General features: G+C 39.1%; 1 protein-coding gene across 2 annotated transcripts in view; it reads left to right on the top strand.

Moving 5' to 3' along the window:
• The first annotated feature begins 4,387 nt into the window (after window positions 1-4,387).
• frmpd4.S (FERM and PDZ domain containing 4 S homeolog) overlaps window positions 4,388-25,860 on the top strand; it is a 222,464-nt gene continuing 200,991 nt past the window's right edge. Inside the window, exon 1 of one of the 2 annotated variants that reach the window (XM_041584178.1) lies at window positions 4,388-4,779. In XM_041584178.1, coding sequence (XP_041440112.1) covers window positions 4,739-4,779 — 41 coding nt within the window. In that variant the 5' untranslated portion in view covers window positions 4,388-4,738. The remainder of the gene's footprint in view (window positions 4,780-25,860) is intronic. The other variant, XM_041584176.1, reaches the window with a different exon arrangement.

The following is a 25,860-nucleotide window of genomic DNA, read 5'->3' as shown; positions in this document are numbered from 1 at the left end:
ATTCATATATTTTACGTAATCCGTATCCACCGCTGTAGTAGTGTATACGTTGACCTTGTAGGCATTGTTTGCCCAGTTTTTTTGGCCGCAGCCACTGAAGCACAGAGGCCAGAAAAAATATGCCATATAAATGCTGAAAATAGTAATTTTTTGCCATACGTTGACTCAACGTATATGGCAAAAAATGACTATTTTCAGCATTTATATGGCATATTTTTTCTGGCAACTGTGCTTCAGTGGCTGCGACCAAAAAAATGCATATTTTCTGCATTTATATGGCATAATTTTTCTGGCCTCTGTGCTTCAGTGGCTGCAACCAAAAAAATTTATATTTTCAGCATTTATATGGCATAATTTTTCTGGCAACTGTGCTTCAGTGGCTGCGACCAAAAAAATGCATATTTTCTGCATTTATATGGCATAATTTTTCTGGCCTCTGTGCTTCAGTGGCTGCAACCAAAAAAATTTATATTTTCAGCATTTATATGGCATAATTTTTCTGGCAACTGTGCTTCAGTGGCTGCGTCCAAAAAAACTGGGCAAACAATGTCTACAAGGTCAACGTATGGCGAAAAATTACTATTTTCAGCATTTATATGGCATATTTTTTCTGGCAACTGTGCTTCAGTGGCTGCGTCCAAAAAAACTGGGCAAACAATGCCTACAAGGTCAACGTATGGCAGTTGTTTAAAGAGAACAGTAGATTACTAGCCAGCAAAGCTACCTAAGCTAAAATGTCCCTCAAATCCCTGCAGACTTCTGTCCCTCCAATACAGAGCAGTATCAAGCAGATTACTAGCCAGCAAGCTTACTATCATCTGTCCCTGAAATCACTAACAGCTCTCCCCCTACACTATCTCTTCCAAGCACACACAGGCAGATTTTTCAGATACATTTTTGCCCTTGATCCCCCTCTGGCATGCCACTGTCCAGGTCGTTGCACCCTTTAAACAACTTTAAAATCATTTTTCTGGCCAGAAATGTCTTTTCTAGATGTTAAAGTTCGCCTTCCCATTGAAGTCTATGGGGTTCGCGAACCGCTCGCATTTTTGCGCAAGTTCGCGAATATGTTCGCGAACTTTTTTTCCGACGTTCGCTACATCCCTAATTAGCACAGCACCAAAAGTTTTCACAGGAGAAGGAAAGGTACAGTATCACTAAAGGGGATTCCCAATATAGACACCCCCTAGTCATTATAATTCTGTCCCATAGTCCCAGGGCCAGTGGTTCTTTTGTTGGGTACTACTGTAGGAGCACAATTTTCTTTTACTTCTACTTCCCTGCAGCTCCAGGTTGCACAGTAGAATGTAATAGTGACTTTTTGCTTAGTTTAGCATTTACTCTAGTGTTTTTATTTATTAACATTCAGCATTTGTGCTTTTTATATTCTGAAACTTTCATAGTATTCATGGTTTTAGAGAAATAGAGTTTAATTGTGGTTTCAAAAAATCTGTAAAAACTCTATAATGAGAATGTTAATAAATTGGCCCACCGTTGTTGGGCAAATTTCAGTTCGTTTTTAACACTCCAATTTGCTGTGTTAAATGTAAAATCAATTTTTTTTTTACTTAAAAAATATAAAGGCTATTATTGGTCAAATACAGGGTAAGATAATGTTCAGTCATCTGTTGGCAGCAAGAAGTGGCTTTTATCCTTGTGATTCATGGAATATGTAGTCACTTTAATGATAGTCCTTGATTCACCTCTCATGTTTGCATTGTCTGGCTGAAATCTGTGTGCAATGACAGGTGGATCTAATTCATTCCATTCACTGAATTCCTTGTGATTCATGGAATATGTAGTCACTTTAATGATAGTCCTTGATTCACCTCTCATGTTTGCATGATCTGGCTGAAATCTGTGTGCAATGACATTGGATGTGTTTGGATGAGACTGGATGTTTTTACAATGGCGGAAAAACAGTGTGTGCCATTAGCCTTACATATTTAACTGTTTATCACTCTTCACATTTAACATAATGCTGTGTATTAACTATTACGTAATTGCTTAAAATGTGTTTTTAAAAGTAGTGTAACTTTCATATGACAAACACAACTCTATATGCTCCACTGATGTTTAGTGTTGCTCTGGGTGAAGGGCATTACATGCTGATCCCATGTTAGTGTAGATAATATGCTGTGTAGGTCTATCGAGAGCAAATCAAGTGGTAAGTGTATTTATTCCTATAAAGTCAAGATAAAATGCAAAATGTGTTGAAATGTTTTAGCAACTATATATTCATTGAAATCCAAAATGTTGTAAAAGCAGTTTGTAGCTGCAATAGATTTAGCATAATCAGTTGCAAAGAAAGATCTATGTCCGTCCCTTAGGGGCTCGTTTACTAACAATCAAAATTTGAAAAATTTGAGGTCTTCCTATATTTCTAAAAAGCTCTGAACATTCAAGATTTATTAACCATGAAATTTCTTAGGCAAAACTTCGACAAGTAAGTGCTATAGAAGTCAAATGGATCTTTTTTTTTTGGATTTTCTTTTCACAAGGAACAGCACAGTTATTTGTGGAATACAGTTCTGTTTTAATGGCCTTAACGGTATGACTTTTGGTATCACATAAAAATTATACCATATGTATCCAATTTTGCCTATATTGAGAAAAAACTACTTGTTCCTATAGCAACAATCATGTTTTAAGACTGTTTGGAAAAAAATGAAATTCACTCTTAGTAAGAACAATTATAAAAAAAAAAAATGTCTCAAAATAAGAGGAATCAGTTTTGCTTCTATTCTATGAACTCATTTATTTTAATGGTGTTTCCTGGTGTCAACAGATATTGTAGTAGTCACAGAGAATTTGAGCTGTGCAAGCTATACTTGTCTGTTTGAACGCCTGCCAATTGCAGATCTTGGATGACTAAACATATAGACAATCTACCCCCATTTGGTTTGTATTTATGGAATGCAGCAGTTTTAGCAATTCTTTTTCGAAAGCTTCATGAGTTACAGCTGTTTCATTTTAAGCAAAATATCCTATTTGTGGTTATGAGTGAAACTATACATCAGCTTTGCCTTGCACCCAAACTAGCGGAGAATTAAAATAGGAACTGGCACTTGTATCTGCTGCATAATTATAGATTTTAAGAATTATGTAAGGATTTGGGCAGATTTATCAAAGTGTGATATTAGAGCTCACTAAAGTAAAACGTTACTGCTCCTATTGGATTTTCAGAGGCTTATTTATCAAATGGTCAACTTGAATTTACACCCATTGATAAATATGCCATAAAAATGCAATGAATAGAGAGCAGTAGAATTGTACTGCTGTCGTTTTAATAATTCTCTAATTGGATGCTCTAATTTTATTCTAATTTCACACTTTGATAAATCTGCCCCTTAGACTGAGTGTTTTGATACTGATTAAGTAGACATTGTACAAACTGAGTTCTACACCTAGAGGCTGATTTATTTACATTTTCTAGTATTTTTTCTAATTTGAGATTACTCAAAACTCTTGAAACTGTTCTTATTTATTAGTAAACTGTAATTGTCAGAACAATTCAACCGCTGCGAGCCAAATTACAAATAAATCTCAAAAGCAGGAATTGAAAAATAGCTTGAATTTTGCTAGTACAACTGCCATTGACTTCTTCATGAACTTGACAGCTTTTTGATGCCCAGTTTTTAAAAAATTTGGGCTTTAAAAACTCAAATTTGTGATTTTTTTGTCTGCAAAAAATGTTGAATTGTGGTAAAAATTTGAAGGTTGATAAATATGCTCCTAATTAATGGAGACAAATGGCTCAATTTAAAATGTAATATTGCTATTATTATCTTTGTTCTTTCAAGGCATTAATACTTTGCACTTTGTACTGTTCAGTATATAGTTAACGAGGCACAATCTGAAGCCTGGAAAGTAACAATATGAGGTATTATATGAGCGAATAAGACAATACTTATTTAGAAAAATAAGGTTTCTCAATAAAACTGTATCTCTTCCATCCATGGGAGGTTTAACTATTTAAAATGAAAGGGGATACATTAGAAAACTGATTTTATCAATTTAAATTAGAAATCCTATGCACTTTTACTGATACACATGACTTCTCAAAATATTCTCTTCTAAGGATTTTCCAGCCATTTTTTTTTAATTGCATAACAGAATACTGTTTAATGCTAGACCACCAAGGAATAAAAGCTTTCTCTTCGTAATATATGCTGGTACGTGTAAATGTGTAACTTATAAATTTAGAAGCAGGTTTGTTCACCAACAGTTGTTAAATTATATAAAAAGGTTTGAAGAGCAGAAGGCAATAGTATAAATATTATGCAGAGAAAGAGGTGATTTACTGCGTATCTAAAGCGTTCCTTCTTTCTGTATGCTGCTTCACTGCTTGCACACAGTCTGTTCCTGCCACCTCCCCCCCTTCTTGTTTCTTTTTCACTGGCTGGGATCAGCAGTCTTCAATGAAGAAATCTCAGCAAATATGCTTACAGGAGCTACAGGGAGACAATAAAAGCAACATAAAATAGTCTGTATTAAACTGAATATGCGGTAGGGTGATAAAAGAATAGCTGTCATTGAATTGCATCTTTAAAATTAATTTTGTCTGGATAAAGATAAAGAAAGAGAGCGATGCTTCTTATCAGTGATTCATTCCCAAACTGCAGAACTGGAATGATATTGTGCTGCATTCTGATGTAGAAAGCCCATATTTACTTAAACCTGCGATAACATCAGGTTGCTCTGTGAATGAAGAAACAAAGCAAGCGGAACTGCATGCATGGACGTGTTTGGGTTTGGAAAGATAGCAAAGCTATCCAGGTAAGTTTTGCACTTACAGTCTTTGAATGGGGAGCATGTGTCCAGTGGCAATGTACCTCTTTAAAACAGGGAGGGGGAGGGGTGAATAAGGTATGTAATCTGCAGTGATAATATTGGCAAAGGATCCTGATAGACAGCTCTGTTTACTGGTGGTCTGTGTTTTGTAATGGCATGTCTGAATTATGGCAAACGTCTGATGATACTGCTATAGGATCTACAGATTTGTTGTTATTGTGCAGAATGCTCCTACTACTGCCTTAGATAAAATAATGGAAGTGAGCTTCACAATGCATCACTATCTCTACTGAGAAAAGCTGTTCCTGTGTCAGTGCTCAGAATCCTGTTAGAATAATTTCATGAATATGTTTCACCTTTACCACTGGACCACTGGTTGCATAGCAATATGGATTGTAAAATGGGTGCATAGATGCATATTCTGGATATAGCTTTCTGTCCACAGATGCATATGTTATCAAATATATATATATTTTCTAATTAATATGGTGCAGTGTACATATTTATTTCTACAATACTTCTTGAAAATCATTGTATTTCAAATGTTTTTATGCATATACGTATATATATATATATATATATATATATACTGTATATATATATATATATGTACACATATATAAAAATATCGGTGAACAATACTTTCTGTGTATTACAAAATGTTGGCCAGCAATCCATTCTGTTTATGAAAAACCAATTCAGCAGCGATGTTAGTGTTGCGCTACATGAATAACTTTATTGCGCTCTTCCTGACGCTTTCAGAGTTGGAATAGAGACAGCATTCATTTTCTGGTTGCTCAAAAAACATTTTTTCCTTATTTCTTTAACTGATTCACTTCAACAAAGTTGTAAGATGTCTTAATAGGGAGTCACTAGTAGATCTGGAGCTGGTACTCAGTAGATCACATGAGTTTGGCAGTGTCTACAGGCAGTCCACCCTTTTGGATGCTCCCCATTAATCAGATTTCTAAAACAATGGATTCAGAAATGGATATATTTATTTTAACTAAAATGCTCTTTTTTTCCTCTGACTATAATACAAAGAAGTAGCATTTGTCAAGGCAACACAGTCGGTGGTGTAATAACTTTACTAAAATTAGACCCCATATCAGTAAAGTGTGGTCAGCACTCTTGATATCCTCTATTACCATGGACACACTTGTGCAATGCCTTGGGTATGTCTGCATATGTTGGGAGATGGAAGAATCAATTAACCTGGCTCAAAGTCTGTTTCTCTATATAAGCAAGTCAGCAATGCAATGGGCAAACTTATGGATAACCTATAGCAACCAATAGGGATCTGCTTTTCTTCAGACAGCTGCAGGAAGAACAAAGTTAGAAACAAATGTATTGGTTGTCATGGGTTCCTGCACAAGATGCCCTTAGTTTGTAAATGTGCTCCACTCTTCTCCTACTTCATACAAAATAGATCCATTAACTTCCATAAAATCATAACATCTGGGACTAAGTTGTCCATCTATTGTATTTGAGTAATGTGTGGCATAGGTCTTGGAAGGACAGTTACTAAGGGACAACAAAGTCCATGCATTCAGATGAATCTACTTTGTGTTTTGATTCCTAGTAGAAAATGGACTGTGTATTTACATATATGTATATATATATATATATATATATATATATATATATATATATATATATATATATATATTTGGAAAACAAAAGTGCTTTAGATGCAGGATTTTCCTGATTTCTATGTCAATAATCCTCCTAAAGGATTTAGCTTTGATAACAACATCTATGTAGTGGTGCTTCACATGCAATGGCTTGCTTTGTACCATGCTTTAGTTCCTCACAGTGGTTTAGGATCAACATAACTGTGATCAAGAAAGAATCATGTATGGTCTGTCATTCATTTTTGTGCCAAATGAGCATTAGGCATTTCACAGAAAACAAGGCACGGCAGGGAATCAAGTGGGTTTCATGTTTACAGGAAATTTCAGTAAACCTAGAGAATGTTTGGGTTATTATTAGAAAATAGCAAATCAGATGTTTTGATTTGTCAGAGCAGCATTAATACTGTGCTGGCCTAAGTGGCATGACTGATTTAAATAAGGTTTGCCAAAGACTCTTTGGGCAAGTAAGCAACCTGCTAGCCTTAGGTCAACATACATAGTATACATGGAGTTTTGGTAAAGTAAGATGTAATATCTGACTCAGAGTTTGTTCCAGTTATAGTAAGGAAGTCTAATTAAATGACATCGGACTGTAATCATGACAGAACATTTATAGGAATGACTGTAAAATGCAGGCAGAGGACAATGGCATAGAGAGGATTAAGGTGTTAAAATGAGGCATCTGTATTCCAAAGAGTTCATCTGAATTTCAAAGGCAGAATTTATGCTGGAATCCCCTGAGTGGCAGTTTCTTAGAATGTGAAACATTTATCTTGGAGCAATGTTCATAACATATTAACGGACAAGGAAAGTTATATTCCATGGGGGGTGCCACTGACAATTAATCACTAACCTTGGACCAAGGGCTGGTGCTCCTTTTCACTGAAAAATGCACCGGTTTGGGGTATCTTCTATATCTTCTATGTGAGTCTCACAATGCAATTACTTGGGCTGTTGGACTACTTGAATCCTCAATGCTGGTACAGCAATATGTATGACTTTAATCTACTGCACATGCACCAGCAGTGGATTGTTGAAAAGAAGCAAAGGGGAAATCGATCAAACTTGGCAGTTATATATAGTACCTACATTGTACTGATGTATATATTGCAGCATCTATTTCTTTTATTACAATATTAATATCAGCATATTTGGGCACTGCTTCCTATATGTGTACAACTGTGACTTACCCTGTTCCTGAATGACATGGAACAGGTCTGAGTGTGTGTGTGATGGTGGTGGTAGAATTACATATATTATCTAGTTTTTCCTTATACCCATAGTCTATCTATCAAGGATTTTAGTCTGAAGCATATACAAAGATTTACATTGACTGTAACACATTTGAGGATACATCAACAGATAAGCTTTATATAATACAATGGGTTTAGTTCTTACACAGGAAGATAAACATGGACCAAATGTTATTCATGGCTTTCTACAGGACAACAGACTAAAGACTTTTCTCATAAAATAGTACATTTGTTGTAGGAAATAGTTAATTTGTAGGTGCTGGAGCAAATACAAGGCTGTGCAAAAATAAAAAAATGTTTCTTAAATGGTTAGCCAAAAATGTAATGTTTAAAGGCTGGAGTGACTGTATGTCTAATATAACAGAACAGAACACTAATTCCTGTGTTTCAGTTCCCTAACTCTGAGTTAGTCAGTGACTTGAAGGGGAGCCACATGGGACATAACTGTTCAGTTAGTTTGGTTTTCATTCTTAGCATTCAGCAAACAGTTATGACCCATGCAACCCCATCAAATCACGGATTGGTTACTGCCTGGTAACCAATCAGTGAAAACCAAGAGAGCTGCAAAGCAGGAAGTAGTGTGCTGACTATTATGTTAGACATCCAGACACTCTAGCCTTAATACATTTGTATACATTTTGGCTAATTAACTATATTAGAAACTTTTTTATTTTACACAGCCTATCTATTTACCTAGTTTTTATTTTTATACTGAATAATTGAATAATTCCCTTAAACAATGCTTCCGTTTGCAATAAATAATAGCATCAACTACATTAACACATCTATGATGAGAAATTTGCTAGTTACAATTTAAACATTTAGAAGAGGTTTTCAGACTTTTGCAAGATTTGTTCAGGGCCTGCTTAGCTCACAACAAGGTTACAGATACAGCTTCACTCATCTCATCCTCATCCTAAAATGACCTTTAGGCTGTGATTCTATGTAACACAAACACATATATAGTAAAACATAAATAGTAACTTCGTTTGAAAAAAAATAAACGTTCATTGAGTTCCACCTTATGTGTCTATATAAAACCTTGCCTAGCAGTTGATGGCAAAAAAAACCCTTCTGAAGCCTCTCCAATTAAGGGGGAAAAGTTAATTCCTGTCTCCAACATGTCAATTGGATCCGTCCCTAGATCAACTTTGACTCATAGGGGCAAATTCACTAAGCGCCGAAGCGCCGAACGCTAGCATTAATTCGCTAGCGTTTGGCATTTTCGTTACTGCGCAAATTCACTAACGAACGCTGGCGTAGTTTCGCTAGTGTTACTTCGCACCCTTACGCCAGGCGAATTTTCGCTAGCGACGTAACTACGCAAATTCACTAACTTGCGCAGTGTACTGAACGCTACCTTTTACGCTAGACTTCCTTCGCCACCTCAGACCTGGCGAAGCGCAATAGAGTAGATAGGGATTGTTTCAAAAAAAGTCAAAATTTTTTCTAAGTCCCAAAAAACGCTGGCGTGTTTTCTACATTATGGGTGATAGGCTGAAAAAGATTGAAAAATTTTTTGGGGCTCCCCTCCTTCCCCCCTACATTTCCTGACTCATGGCAACTTACCTAGACAGTGGGCACATGTGTAGGGCAAAATAAAATTTTTATTTGCTGATTTGAAGGTTTTCTAGGCATTTGTAGTGCTGATACGTATTCCTCCATTGAAATGTGAATTTTGCGCCGTATGCAAATTAGCCTTCGCTAGCGTAACTTCGCTTTATATAGCGAATCAACGCTAGCGCAACTTCGCAACCTTACGCTACCCCTGTGCACAACTTCGGATTTTAGTGAATTTGCGGAGTGCTGGCGAAACTACGCCTGGCGAAGTGCGGCGAAGTTGCGCCTTCGCATCTTAGTGAATTTGCCCCACAGTATCTCACTTGCTAAAAAGCCATCGAAGCCCTTGTTAAACGATCTAATGTATATGCCACCTCAAAAAACTGCCTGTTTTTCCTCCTTAGAGAAGCTATACCCACAGTTACAGCTAAAATGTGCTACAAGGGAGTGTCACATATTTATAGTCACTCGGGACACATAAAACAGGCAAAATAAATAGATCCATACAACACCATGGTGGTGTGAAAAAGCAGCACAATGTGATATGTTCTTTGCATTTTGTACCTAGCCCTGAATGAAAAATGGGGAGCATTAGCATATACCAGGCACTGGGGAGCCTTTTGCTGTACTCCTGCAATGTATGGGACTCCCCTACGCGTGTGAGAGCTGTAGAAACAAACCATGAGATAACTTTTATATTCTGTATAGTAACACACTCTGCTGTCTCTGACCAGCTTTATCAAAATGTTTTGCTGCCCTGCAGCTAATATTAGGCTTTAAACTTGATTTAGCCTCGGAATGCTTTCTTTATTCGTTCTTTGGGTAGACTATTCTGGGAAATCATTAAGCACAATATTGCACCTAGGCAATTTGGCAACACAAAGGGCATTCACTTTATTAGTTTATTCCTTCGATAAATTTGCCAGTGGGAGTTATTTGTGGTCTATATATACTTTTCATTATTTGTAATCACACTGTAGCCTCTGGATATGATAAAAGCCCTTTGAATATACAACCATTCAGGCATGTGTTATGCCTACTGTTCTATTTTCTTTTTTGTTTCACTTAAGATCTACTGTATATAAACTCTAAGTGAACCGGTCTAGTACATGAAGTACAGTACATGAAGTAGAAATTCCTTTTGACTCCTACAAAATAAATAATATTTATTTAATTATGGTTTAAAACGTTATTTGATGTTTGACAAAATAATACAAGTAGTTTAAAGACGGAGAAATGATAATAACACAATTAATACATTTCTATCCTTTAATGGAAATTAACTTCCTTTTAAATGGCTTATTAAATACTATCAATATTATCGTTTGTGAAATGTTGTCCTGTATCCAAAGCAGCAGGAGAAAAAGAAAGGGCATCTGATTGTTTGTTTTAGTTCTACATTTGCGTACAATAGCAATATTTTACTATAACTGTCCCAACCTTCTCACAGAGAGGTTGTAGTCAAAATATAATGAATATAAATTTACTCAAAGTGCTCTTATGATTACTCTTGAAATGTACATAAATTTTCTATTTTTATTAGTTTCATAGCTGATATGGTTTTCTAGCATTAGCACTTGGCATTAGCTTGACTGGTAATGCCAGGTGCTTGGCTGCACAACTCTTTCTAATTCATTGGAACTAAGGGGCAGATTTATCAAAGTTCGGATTTCGAGGGTTAAAAAACTTTTAGCGCAATAAAAAAGGAATTTAGCGCAATAAAAATCGTTCAAATGGAATGATTCGAACAATTTTAAGCGATCGATCAAATGATTTTTGTTTGATTATCGAATAGTCGAACGATTTTTACTTCGAATCATTCGATTTGATCGAATTCGATCGAATTTGACCAATTCAATGGTCAAAGTACCCAAAAAAATACTTTGAAATTCGAATATTTTTGCATTCTAATTATTCACTCAAGCTTAGTAAATCAGCCCCTAAAGGTTATGCAGGCAGGGTATAGTAGAGTCCCAACTGGGTCCAATTATTGAAACCCGGGCCCACATTTTTAGAAGTCGGGACCCACTAACTCACCCGCAACCGATAATCTGACTTCCTACTAGATGATAGCCAATAAACAAGTAGTGTTGTTGCAATCCAGAGATGACATCATTAAAAGTGGATGGGGAAAAACAAAAGATTTGAAGGCGTAAACTTGCTTATTTTGAGACCCACAACCTCCAAACCTGCCTACCCACAAGCCATAATCTGCCCTGCAACCTGACCCACTGCCAGACTCCAGCACATAATCATGTTATGGTCACAAATTTGCAGGAGGTGAGTTGAAATAGGGTTATCACATCACTAAAATTCAGGGACACATCTAATATATACTGTATATGTTGCAGGTCCTTCAACCTGGATTTATATGTATCCCTTCATTTTTCAAGCAATCTGGTAACCCCTCGCTGTAAGCCTGGTATTTGCAAGATAAAACTGCTACTATCTCAGAAACCATCACCAATATATACAAAATATTTTTGGGATTAAGGGCAGAGACACGGGAAGATTTGAGGAGATTTAGTCTCCCGGCGACTAATCGCCTCTTCTTTGGGCGACTAATCTCCCTGAAAAGCCTTCCTGCCAGCTCAAATCTAAATCACCAGTGGGATGGCACTCAGAGCACTTCATTTTCCAAAGTTGACTAACGAGGAAACTTTGGGCAACTTTGGAAAATGAAGCGCTCTGAGTGCCATCCCGCTGGCAATTTAGATTCTAGCGGCGGGAAGGCTTTTCGGAAAGATTAGTCGCCGGGCGACTAAATCTCCCCAAATCTTCCCGTCCCTTTAGGTCCTTATTAAGTTAGTAGCATTTGGAATCTATGCTACAGTACAATAACCCATAGCAGCCAACCAACAAGTATCTGTAAGTGGCCTGGTGCCATCAAAACAATGGTTTAAATAAATTCTATATTAAACTGTAAATTTGTATATCTTTTTATATAAATTACAGGAAATATGTTGGGTCAATCCTAATATATATATTTACCTTATAACAGAAATTGACACTTGCATCAAAACATCAGTATGTCATATAGTGAGTATTATTTGTATTATTTGTAATAATTATTATTTGTAATATTAGTTATTTAACTTTAAAATGATTCTCTGCAAGAGAGACAGACCGCTTTTCTGGTTCTAGCTACTACTTAAGGAATATTAGTGTTATATTATTGAATCGTCCTCAGACAGAGATTATGTGCCATTGCCCTTACCATAATTACTTGCTTTATAGAGGTGCAGAGTTTTAAATTAAAGTAACAACATTTTGTATATCTTTGTACCAGTGACCTTGCTCTGTAATACACAACAGCAAAGCCTACTGTCATTTTATGCACAAAGTAAAAACTAAAACTTTTTTTTTAAAAAAAATTCAGTTTACATAAAATATACATGTAGTCATATCTTGGAAGTGCAGAATTGCTACTTAGTAAATAATGCATATTTTCTTCTGATTTAACATTAGGATGTCAGTATTGAATTGGCAGACAATTAAAATAAAATAGCTTTTGGGAGGAGTGTAGCATCTCAGAATCAATAATGAATAGCTAAATGAACTTATAAAATAAGACAGATGCTATACAGAAGCTTAATTTACAGTTACCAGGCAAAGCAATAGATACACTGGAATTAGTCACAGCAACAACTGCAGGGTGAGTATGGGATGTCCTGTATTATTGTCATTAGTGCAATTAGTACAAAATGATCAGTATTGCTTACTAACATAAGAAAGGAGAACAAAGTATGAAAAGATGTGTTGGATAACGTGGTCACTACTGTTTAGAATAAACAAGAACTGCTTTTAATACCTTACAGGACCTTTAAAACTGGTACAGTACATGCATTTTTGCCATACATGAGCATAGCCCGAGACTACATGACACCAGAACTTGCCTAAAGACCTTAAAAATGCAGTCACGCAATAAAACTAATATTACGACCACTGAAATGTAGCATTTCTGTTAGGGAGAATTTATTTCAGCATTCTTATTTAAACAGGGCACTATCATCCTATAAAATACACTGGAATTAGATTAGTGTTGGAAAATAGCATTTTTCTAGTAATAATACGGAAATGTGTTTCATTCCGTTTCCTTTTAGTTATAGAATTGCAGGTGTCTTTCTACAAGAATATGGCACTTGATCACTAATATATACATCTTAATTACTGCTTATTAAGTTTTAGAACTCAGCAATATGGGGAGATAAAACTGATATCTATATATACAGTAATTTAAATTTTTAAATGAATCTGTTTTAGTTCAGTGATCAAGTTTTTCCTTAAAAAACTTTTTACCTGATAAATTATGGGGTCCTCTGCTTTTTTCTTTCTTTCCTTTTCTCCTGCAAACAAATAATCAGATCCCTGTGGCGTGATCTAAGAGAACAAAGGGATTTCGGATCACTGACTTTTACCAGTCAGAATGAATTATAATCACACTAGAAAAAGATGAGTGGCAGAAAAGTAGAAAACTCTGAATTTAAAGTAAATCACATAACAACCCGGTGACTTCCATTTGAAGATAGTGTTGCTTTAAATAATTTTTGCAATCTAAGATAATAACGTTTCACAAGAACTGCAGTTGAGTATGTTTTCCCAAGTTATTTCCCCCAACTCTACTGCTCAGCATACTCTGTATAAAAATGAAGAGAATCCAGCAGCACCCTCTGCTAACCAATGGCCTTACTGACCTTTCCAATAGAAAATGTTTCTGTTTCCTGTATGAGTAATACATCTTGTTAACCTCCCTCTAGTTCTTGCTGCCATTCTGATCTTAATGTCATGTTTTGTATATTGGAAAAGAATAACTGTATGTGGCAAGTTGCAGAACTACCCTATTTCTGACTTATTCACAGAGCTGAAACTTATATAGAGAGGTGAGGCTGTATCTGAGATTCACAAACTAATGATATCACAGTGCACAAAGCTGCTGCCTGCTTTGCTACTAGTTATAGCTGAATGCAGTATACACAGACTACTGGGCCATTCATTTAAAATAAAAAAAATCATGTAAACATTTCTTCTTTTCTTTTTGATAATAAATTAAAAAATAATAAAAGACAGTTTAGTACGTATACACAAACACTTAGGGGCAGATTTATCAAGGGTTGAATTTCGACTCCAAAAAAACTTCAAAATTCGACCATCTAATAGGTTAGTTTGACATTCGAAGTCGAAGGATTTTTAAAATTGTACAATCGTACGATGAAATCCTTTGAATCGAACGATTTTACCAAAAATCCTTTGATTTCTCAAAGCTTGCCTCAAGATAGGTTATAGGAGGTCGATTTTCGAAGTTTTTCACTTCGAATCGAAGTCGAATTTGGCCTATTCGATGGTCGAAGTATCCAAAAATTACTTAGAAATTCCACATTTTTGAAATTCGAAAATTCACTTTGACCCTTAGTAAATCTGCCCCTTAAAAGGGCAGATTTATCAAAGGTCGAGGTGAAGTTTCAAAGTGAAAAACTTCGAATTTCAAGCTATTTTTGTGTACTTCAACTAGGGAATAGTCATACTTCGATTCGAATTTGAAAAAACGTCGAAATTCGAAGGTCAAATTTTTTTGAAGTACTGTCTCTTTAAAACTTCGACTCCGACCATTCACCACCTAAAAGCTGCCGAAGTGCTGTTTTAGGCTATGGGGGACCTCCTACAACCTGTATGGAGGCAGTTTGGGAGATCGAAGGTCGAAGTTAAAAAAACTTTGAATCGAAGTATGATCTATGTACGATCGTACGATTCGAAGTTGGCCGAATTTGGCCCTCTTCGACTCCAAAAAAACTTCGACCTACATTCGATAGTTAATATTGTAACATCAATTATATTTTTAGGTTTGAACAGACATCACATTAGGACATTCCTTAAAATATAAAACATACTTGAAATTTATTAATAAAATCAAAATTTTTTAAACTGAAACAAATTTAAACGACCCAAAAAGTCAAATTGAATTTGATTCTAATTATAAAAACTGTATTTGAATTTAAAAAAACCTCTTATTTCTATGAATGTCAGGAAGGCTACAAACATCACCAAATTGATCCCTGGACCTCTCCCATTGAGTTATACAGTAATTCGGCAGGTTTTAGGTGGCAAATAGTCACATTTGAGTTCTTAAAGGGCCATGTATGATGAATCTCGAAATATGAATTAAAACTCGAATTGAGTTTGATTAATTCACAATTCGAATTTGAGAGTTTTGATCAAAAAAATCTGGCCATGCGACAGAATAGTCGCGCACATAGAAATGTGATGTAGGAGGTTGTCCAAAATGTAAGCATTATCAGTTACACTATATTACCAAATGTACTTGGACATCTGTTGCCACATTAGACAATACCCATCGCCAGCACCTTCACTCTCATGTTGAAATCCTAGCACCAGCCCCAAGCCCAAGTCAATATTTTCCACAAACTGCTGGAGGAGTGAAAACAGCTCTGACAGGAACTAACATGGGTACCATCAAAGCAGCACCAATATAAATGCTGACACATGGCTTGGGTCAGCACTCATCTTAGCACTACTATAATCTCATCTGTTATTGCTACTGTGGTGCAAGTGTACATAAGTACATAAGTACATAATGGATATCTTTCCTCTTGTCTATACTACTTTCAGCATGGCTCCCATACTCCCATGTCAGTGTTTCTGTCTCTATAACCTATAAAGAGTGTAGTCTAACATCAGAACGCACCATTTATAAGGGTATAATTTTCAATCTATTGCACTGTAATGTCAGGCATTGATCACACACAGGATGGACCCTTCCAATAAAGCCGAACAACCCCTCCAGACATCTTCCTTTAGTGTTTTAACATTATCTGTTCTTCTGGGAACATTATTTAGCAGATAGCTGAACATTCTTTGTGGGATTTACTTCCAATTAGACACGAGCATTAGTGTGGCTGTGCTGTTGATAGTGGCTTGGATTCCAATTTATCCCACAAGTATTTAGCTAAAAAGCTTTGTGCAGGTGAGGGTAACTAAAGCCTATAGTTGCCATTATACATTCATATATAGCATTCTTCTTCTGTTTGACAAACTCTTCCATCAGATGATTATGGCAGATTGTGCCAGTCCATCACTCCATCACTTCACTACTCCATTGAACACATCTTCACTACCATATGACACCAGCCTATGGTTGCACATAAACCCGTGAGCAGCATTTTTAATGAAAAAAACATGCTCCCCAAAAATAGCTTGTGGGTTGACGCTGCATTCACAGAAGGCTTAAAACTAGTCAGTGAGGGGCCGATTCACCAAGGGTCGACTATCGAGGGTTAATTAACCCTCGATATTCGACTGGGAATTAAAATCCTTCGACTTTGAATATCGAAGTCGAAGGATTTAGCGCAGATAGTATGATCGAATGTTCGAAGGATTATCCCCATAGGCTTTCCTAAGTTTTTTTGATCGAAGGATATTCCTTTGATCGTTCGATCGTACTATCTGCGCTAAATCCTTCGACTTCGATATTCAAAGTCGAAGGATTTTAATTTCCAGTCGAATATTAATTAACCCTCGATATTCGATCCTTTGTGAATCGGCCCCTTAGGAAGCCTATGGGGACCTTCCCCATAGGCTAACATGAGTTTGGTAGATTTTAGATGGCGAACTAGGGGGTCGAAGTTTTTTTTAAAGAGATAGTACTTCGATTATCGAATGGTCGAATAGTTAAAACGATTTTTAGTTCGAATCCTTCGATTCAAAGTCGTAGTCGAAGGTCCAAGTAGCCCATTCGATGGTCGAAGTAGCCCAAAAAACACTTCGAAATTCGAAGTTTTTTTACTTCGAATCCTTCACTCAAAGTTAGTGAATCGGCCCCTGAGTGTTCCAGCTAAGGATATGTGCTTTTAGAAATGGTGTCTAAATAGCGTTCAATGTTTAGAGTTGATTGTGTAATGGCAGTCTAACAAAACTACGAAAAAAGGACTTTTTTTTAGCCTGAAACAGGTTTGCACCAAAATGCATGTTTTCACAAGTGTTGAGAAGTGGGGTGATAGATAACTATGACATCCTGCAGAGTTGACTTGTTATTTAAAGGCAAACAATCTGGTTGGATCATTGCACAGAACTGTATGTCATATGCAAAGATACATGTAAAATAGCAGTCTATACTATGAATGGAACACATAGCAATTATTGCATATCCAAGCAATGGGCAATCAAGAAATATATGGGTCTTTGAATGTATGGAAAAAATGATTGATAATCTGATTAAACTGCTTAATTTTTTGTCATACAGAACAGAAATCTATCCAGTCTCCTTGTAGAGAAAATATTCCAAAAATGTCAGGTAGTGAAGAAATGTAATATAGGACAAAAACATCAATGAGCTTCAAACAGTTTCTGGATTCAGCATTTGAGCTGCAGTGAATAAAATAAATATCATGCCAGGCTGTTTCGCTGCCAGGAGTACAACATTGAATTGTGTATCTAAGTAGCACTCAAGATACTAATGACAATAAAAAGCAGGGTGAGAAAAAGTGAGAGAGGAAACTATGCAATAGGATCCCCAGTAGATGGAAGATTAAAACCGGTCCTCAGCAAACAAATAAAAGACTTCTTTTGAATATATTTTATTAACTTCTCTGGGGAAAGCATCCTAGTAACAGCACCCAACCACTAATGGGGTCTAAAGTTACAACTGCAACTTACACAAAAGCATGTTGCAATCATTAGCAGCAAGGTAAGAGGCAACAGTTAACCTAAAAGAAATAATAGATCACAAAAAATATAGCCCCATCTTACTGAATATGAGTCTATGGTGCAAAGAGATGCTGTGTTATAATAAAACTTGAATTTTCCTATCAACTTACACACATCAACTTACAGCAAATTAATGTGCCATTTTAGAAAGATAAATTTACCAAAGATTTACCATTTATATCTACCATAAAATATTTTTATGGTAAATGATCTTTGGTAAATTTATTTTGTACATAACAAAAGCTTTCCTAAAGGCAAGAATACAATTGCAAGCTTGCTTACCCTGAATATGCAGTATTGCTAGCTTAAAAATACATTAACAAATATAAATAGACATTCCTGAGGTTCATTAAATTTCATTGTCTTGTAAACTTTCATGATCAGAAAGAGAGGCAGAGATTAATGACCTTCAAGCGTCCCAGCAAAATACACCATATCCACTGATATGCTGATATGCCGATGAAGAGTCAGCTTCTTGCACAGCTACAAAAACGTGGCTGTTGCCTTGTTAAAAAATATATTTTAATTTGCCGAATATTGCAACGAAAGTCCAAATATATAAGTTTGAGTCCCAGGAAGATTAGGTATCCCCAAAGTCCAGCAAATCTTAGGCTCTCCTATGCCTGTGTTCCTCCAGAAACAAAGTTTCACGAGGAAGGGGAAAACAGAACAGATTATATAGATTATATTTAATTAAGGCACTTAACTCACAAAGGGTGAGATACTTTTACACTGAGATACTACACTATATAAACATTTCTGTTTTCCCCATCCTCGTGAAACTTTGTTTCTGGAGGAACACAGCAATCCGGTTTTAAAGAACAAAAATATTTTGTCAACAATTTTAATTTTTATTTTGAAGTGGTCAGTGGCCTTGGTATTGGCCCTAGAGAATGTTTGATGACTATTCTACAAAATAGTTTACAAACATTTGTTAGAATTGTTTTAGACCCAAAATATCTTGTACAATCCAAATTACCCTTAATTGATGATTTTAAAGGGAGAGTTATAATGAAATGAATCAGATGGGGTTAAGTCACTGCTCTGGAGAAATTAAAAATTAGATGGGGCTATTGAAAGTGTTTTATAGTGATAAAAACAGGCCAGAAGGAAATATTTTTTACCTACAAATCACAATGCTTTTTGGTGCACAGTTGTCACTCTGTTTTTGAACATTCCCTTGTGAACACCGGCTTCCTACACACACAGAGCACTGAACTTAGAATATTGCCTGGCATATTATTCTATCAAAGGCCCAGCTAGCACAAGTCAGTAAAAATGCAGCAGCTCTGCAGCTGGACTATGTGTAAATGCTATGTGAATTGTGTACTTGCATCTGGTAATAGTAAATGAGCCCTATAAAGTTGTTTATTGCCTTTATAAAATACTACATGCTGTCCGCCCTCCACTGGAAATAATATGAGCTAGATAACATCTTTTATTGCGATTATGGTTCTCATTATTTCATTTTATCATGGCAGAAGCTATTCTATACTTTAGCACCTTATTAGAAAACATGGTTTACGTCTAGATCATTTGTCACCTTACTCTGCCCGTTATTATGTTAATGTACCTGCAGGACAGATTTTACTGGTGTGTGCTGTCCAACATGCTGCATTATAATACACCTTCCATTCTAATACATGTTGTCCATTTGCAATAATTGTGTTGGATATATTGGGCCATTACAGCCGCACTATACATTTATACCTCTAAAGCATACGTGCGCCCAAAGGAACAGTTTTTGGTACCTGTTTATATAACACTGAGTAATAGATCATTCTTGACTTTGAACATGTTGATCTGCAGTGTTTGTGCATTTAATTTATTTTAAGACAGAATAAATGTATGTGTTTATATGCTCTATTTCTCAAACATTTCCAAGCAAACTGCACTTACTTTTCAGCTCACTGCTATACTGAGATGCACGTCATACTCATTTTCACATGACTTACGTATACTCAATATAGACCTTTGCAACCCACCAATCCCCATAAAATACTCCACACGATAGTTTTGGGTGAAAGGCCGCAGCTTGTTTTATTCCAAAACTGTAATCAAACTTGTCAATTATTCACCACAACCACACCATCATTCTTCCAGAACATATAATTAACATTCCTACATGTGTAAAGAACACAGTAGCCGCTGAAGGCTGCATATACTAAAATGATTAACATTTTGACATATAAAATTCAAAGCCACTGAAGGCTGTATATATAACCTTTAATACAATTTCGCAATAACTTACAGTATTCGTGTTAAGCAACCCATTAACCAGCCTAAAGCTAAGCCTCCATCACTTATTTCCATGCCTGTTGATCCTCCTTTCCCCTAAGCGTAACCCCAGGCCAATGTCACCTTCTCCCTTTTGGCTACCCAGTAAGGAAGCCCCACTACGCCATGCTGCGACACTCAAGTAGCCATACCTATGTGGGCGGGCGGGCGGGAACGATGTTCGTGCGTCCTCCACCTGTCCCAACTGAACTCCCGCCTCAGGCTCCTCCTATTTATAACCTGCCTCCTCGCCTGTACTCTGCCACTTCCTACAATACCCACAATGCTATACTGCCACTTCCCACTACACCGTCCTTATTCGCTCCTCAGTCATGCCCCCACTCCGCTTCACCTGCCGGGGGGGGGCGCTCTATGGGTTCCTTGACTTACGTATACTCAATATCAGGGCCGGCCTTAGGCCAATTGGACCAATTGGGCCCAATTGGGCCCCGCACCTCTGGGGGCCCCGCACTGCCCCTTTCCTTTCTATTTTGTGCCTGTATGCCCTTATTTTCCTAAATACTTGCTGTGTCAGTAGCCAGCAACACTTTGTCTAGGGGCCCCGCCAACATGGTCCCAATTGGGCCCCACATTTGATAGGACCAGCCCTGCTCAATATAGACCTTTGCAACCCACCAATCCCCATAAAATACTCCACACGATAGTTTTGGGTGAAAGGCCGCAGCTTGTTTTATTCCAAAACTGTAATCAAACTTGTCAATTATTCACCACAACCACACCATCATTCTTCCAGAACATATAATTAACATTCCTACATGTGTAAAGAACACAGTAGCCGCTGAAGGCTGCATATACTAAAATGATTAACATTTTGACATATAAAATTCAAAGCCACTGAAGGCTGTATATATAACCTTTAATACAATTTCGCAATAACTTACAGTATTCGTGTTAAGCAACCCATTAACCAGCCTAAAGCTAAGCCTCCATCACTTATTTCCATGCCTGTTGATCCTCCTTTCCCCTAAGCGTAACCCCAGGCCAATGTCACCTTCTCCCTTTTGGCTACCCAGTAAGGAAGCCCCACTACGCCACTGCGCCGTAAGCGTAAACCCCCTTTACGCTGACTGCGCCACCCCACCAAAAACCTGAAATGCCCTTTCGACCCCGTGCACCAGATCCAAGTTGAATATGTCCAGGCCGACTTCCGACAAGTGAACCCCATCCTTACGATAATAACCCGGCGTTGCCGTTTCCAAAACTTTATGTCTTACCACAACACCACCTGACCTTCTGACAAAGGTGCTCATTAACTTGTTCACTTTTATCCTGCTCCTTTCCATTGCAGCGTGGTCCCGCGCCCACCTCCACACCAGCCTGGGTACCATCTCAGACCATATTATGACCACCCCTGTAAACCAAGAACGTATTTTATCAACATCGAGTTTCATACACCTTACCAAATCCTTTTGGCTCATGACTCCCATATCATTGCCTCCTGCGTGCAATATCAGCATGTGGGGGTGCTCCGCCCCCGCAGCTTTTTCCATCAGTTTATCAAATAAACCAGGCCATTGTAGACCTGGGAAACCAAACCATTTAACTGTAACATATTTGTCGGGAAAGCCCAGTTGCGCTCCTCCTTTCCGAACTGAGGCTCTCCGTTGCGCCCACTTCACAAAGGAGTGTCCGACAATCCAAATACGTCGGCTGTCACCTTAAATAAAAACAATAATCAAAGCCATTTGTGAAGCAAGTTAAATCCATCACTGTAAACGATCAGGCCGTATGTAACTTTGAAATCTCCTAGATTCCCAGCGGCCAATTCTTTTGACCACCGTGTCTCCTAATCCCAGCCGTGCAGCTTCTGTGGCTGCCCCGATTCGAAAAGAATGTGACCCGTATTCTAGTGGGGGTTTGCCTAACCTCTGCAACCCCAGTCTGAACACCCGTACAAATTGGAACCTAGTAAGCGGTGTGCCATCCTGATGCATAAGTAAAGGGCCCTCTATTTGGGGTCGGGATTTTAAAAAGCGGCTAAGGTTAAAGAATGGGCACAGCGACCTGGTATGTATGGCATATATCACCACTTTTCGGCCTTTGCCTAGTTGGTCAGTTTTGGACTTATTCAGCCATATTTCTACCCTGTCCATGGCCGTGTACACGTCCTTCCGCATAATTCCCCCAGGGGCCCGCTTGCTGTTACTCACTAGCTCCCCAACCCTGAAAGCACCGAAAAATGCTAAAATAAAGGCTAGGCGGAATAACTGTGCCTCATATTCCGTAACACAAATTATTTTGAGGATATGTACTAAATCCTCTAACAAGTTAACAGATAAAGGCCTCCTAATGTCCCGCCGTGTGCGTCCCTTTTTTAAACCCTTTAGTGCCTGTTTGACCACAAAACTCTTGGTACAGTCCTCCCAACCGTGAAATTTAAACCAAAAGGAAAGAGCTGCTTGTCCCTTTGATATTTGTGCTGCGGACCTTCCCTGTTCCGCCATACAGTATATCCACCAAAACATAAGTTCCTGTCTGTCCTGATGGGACTGCATACCCCCGGCCCACGTGCCAAGCTGCTCCCACTCCCTCCAAACCTTACCGTATGATGACCATGTGGACTCGGCTACAGATGACCTCACCAACTCTCCAATCCGATTATCCCGATCTGCCACAGATGTTCCGGGAAGTGCTGTTTCGCCTCCGCCGCCCTTGGAGCCAACAAACGAAAACGTTCCCACTGAAATCGAGATAGAGAGTCAGCAATTTCATTTTTAATTCCCGGGAGGTGTACTGCCCGGAAACCAATATTTAATTGCAAACAGCGCAAAACCAGCACCCTCAAAAGTCTCACCACCTCGTCCGAGGAGGCCGACTGCCTGTTTATGGCTTGCACTACCCCCATGTTGTCTGAAACAAAGATCACTCTCTTGTTCTCCAAAACATCACCCCAAATGAATAATGCAATGACAATGGGAAACATTTCCAAAAAGCATAAGTTTCTGGTCAGACCTGATGCCGACCATTCCTCCGGCCACGGTTCGGCACACCACATACCCTCCAGATAAGCCCCAAAGCCGAAGCTTCCGGCTGCATCCGTAAAGAGATGAAGCTCCACATTAGTAATCTCCTTTTCTGGAAATATTACTTTTCCATTGAAATCCTCCAAAAAACGTCGCCAGATCACCAAATCTTCTCTCACCTCCTTAGGCAACCTTAGGTGGTGGTGGGGTGCAACCGCGCCAGTTAGCAACTTACCCAATCTGCGACAAAACACCCGACCCATCACAATCACACGACAAGCAAAATTCAATTTGCCCAATAAAGACTGCACCTCTCTCACTGTCGCTTTGCGCTTGTGTTCGAGCCTGTCCACCCAACCTTTTAGATCTTGCAACTTGTCAGCCGGCAGGCGGCATTCACCAGCTTCGGTATCGATTTCCAGACCTAGGAAACAAAGGCAAGTAACCGGTCCCACTGTCTTATCAGGAGCCAATGGAACTCCAAACTCTTCCGCCACCTCCTGTAAAGTTTCCAACAAATGAAAACATTCATCTGACCTAGCTGGACCCACACATAGGAAATCATCGAGGTAATGTACCAAATTGTTTGAATTAGCCCTTTTTTTGACCACCCATTCCAGGAACGAACTGAACTTCTCGAAATACGAGCATGAAATTGAACAGCCCATTGGCAAACACAAGTCCACGTAAAATAAGCCCTCCAGTACACACCCCAGTAAATGATGGCAGTCCGGATGAATAGGGAGTAAACGGAACGCCGACTCTATGTCGGCCTTGGCCAGCATAGCTCCCACCCCCGCCCTCTTGACCACGGCCAAGGCCTGGTCGAAAGATGTGTAGGATACTGTACAAAGTTCCGGGTCAATTTCATCATTCACTGATGCCCCTTTCGGATAAGAAAGATGATGAATGAGTCTGAACTTTCCTGGCTCCTTCTTGGGAACCACCCCCAAAGGAGATACTCTCAGGTCATCCAGAGGAGAGGCTGCAAAAGGACCTGCCATCCTGCCCATTTTCACTTCTTTATATATTTTTTGTCGTACTACTTCTGGATGTGTGGCTACTGATTTAAGGTTCTTGTGTATTTCCCCTTGTGACCTAATTTGGAATGGTATCTTGAAACCCCATCGGAAGCCCTCGCGTAGTACCTCGGCATCTGTCTTCCTACCGTACCGGTCTAGCCACGGTTCCATCGCGCCGAGGTTCACTGGGGTCTTCCCCTTTTTGAGTCTCCGCCGGCTTTGCCATTCCTTTTGCTCTCTTGAAACATCTGGAGTAAGAATGACCTCCCCCGCAGCCTGAACACTCGTGCTTGTACTTGCAAGCAGTTCCCCACTTGCAGTGCCCCTCGTTGAACTGCCAGCAATATCCGGGCTTGTGTACCGCCGGAGAGGACCCCTGTTGTGCCCCCCGGCGCCTCTCTGAAAGGGCGGTGCCTTTTGTGCAGTCATCAGCCTAAGCCACAATGGCATGTCCAACTGGTCCCAGCGCATCCCTGGATTAGCCGCTAGCCTCTGCCTAAACTGCTCATCATATCGCCACCATGCCAAGCCGCCGTAAACCCTGTATGCTTCCCAAATGCCGTCTAGGTAACAGAACAATGACGAACAGTGTTCGGGATGTTTCTCTCCGACAATACTGGCTAGGGTGCAGAAGGCCCTAAGCCAATTCCCAAATGTTTTTGGTATTTTTCGATAACGTTTGCTCCGTTCCTCTTCCTCTTTTTTGCCGTCCTTCTTGTCTTCATCTTTCAACTCCACCGCCTCTTCTAGTGGAGGAGGGAAAATATTTCTACGAATTCCCCTTTCCATATTTTTTCCCTTACCTCCTTTTTGACATGTGTACCTAAGGGGCCTGCAAATGACACATAGGCTCCCCTTTGTGCTGTGTCTGGGACCACTCCCGCCGTCGAATTGGCAACCACCCGTGGCTCTACAACCTTGTCTGTTACTGCCCCCTCTTGCGTCGGAACTGTCTGCGCCAATGGGTCACCCCAACTTCCCGGTCGGCGGATTCCCCTGCTGCATCTGCTCACTCCTCCCACTGTTGCCGTCCTGTATCCATGCCCCCGCCACCCCGTTAGCCGCCCTCTGCTCATCCCACTTGCCCAAAAACTCCTTTAGCCCTGCAATGAAATCCAAAGTGCTGTGGGACCCAGAGGCCACCCTAGAAGACTCACCACCTGCATCGCGTGCGGTACTCTCCGACTGTGCCATTGACATGCGGGGCGCGCCCCTATTCACCTCATCCTCCCTTGTCCCACTGGATTGGCGACTCCGTGATCTCGACAACCTTGCTGTTGAACCACTATCAGCTGTGGTGTTTATCCTGTTGTGATTCCTGTGGGGGGATAAGCAAACAGTGGAAACAGTATGCAGTCGCCTAGGGGATCGAACAGACCTCCCTCGCCTATAATCCCTCTGATGCCTGCTGCCACCTCTGCTGAATCGACTACCCGACCTGCTCCTAGACCTGCTGCGATTCCTAGGTCTGCTCCTTGACAATCGGTTCCTGTCCCTGGACCTGTCCCGGCCAGCTGCTGTCCTGGATTGACCCAGCATCCTAGAGACTGTGGCACTCCTACTGCGGTCCCTCTCCAATCTGGGCCTCCTACCCCCCTCACTAGCGAGTTGCTCTTCA

The sequence above is a fragment of the Xenopus laevis genome, chromosome 2S (genome assembly GCF_017654675.1).
Source record: "Xenopus laevis strain J_2021 chromosome 2S, Xenopus_laevis_v10.1, whole genome shotgun sequence".
NCBI classification, from domain to species: Eukaryota; Metazoa; Chordata; class Amphibia; order Anura; family Pipidae; genus Xenopus; species Xenopus laevis.
The sequence above is the reverse complement of the archived record's forward strand: the minus strand, read 5'-3'. Positions and strand labels throughout refer to the sequence as shown.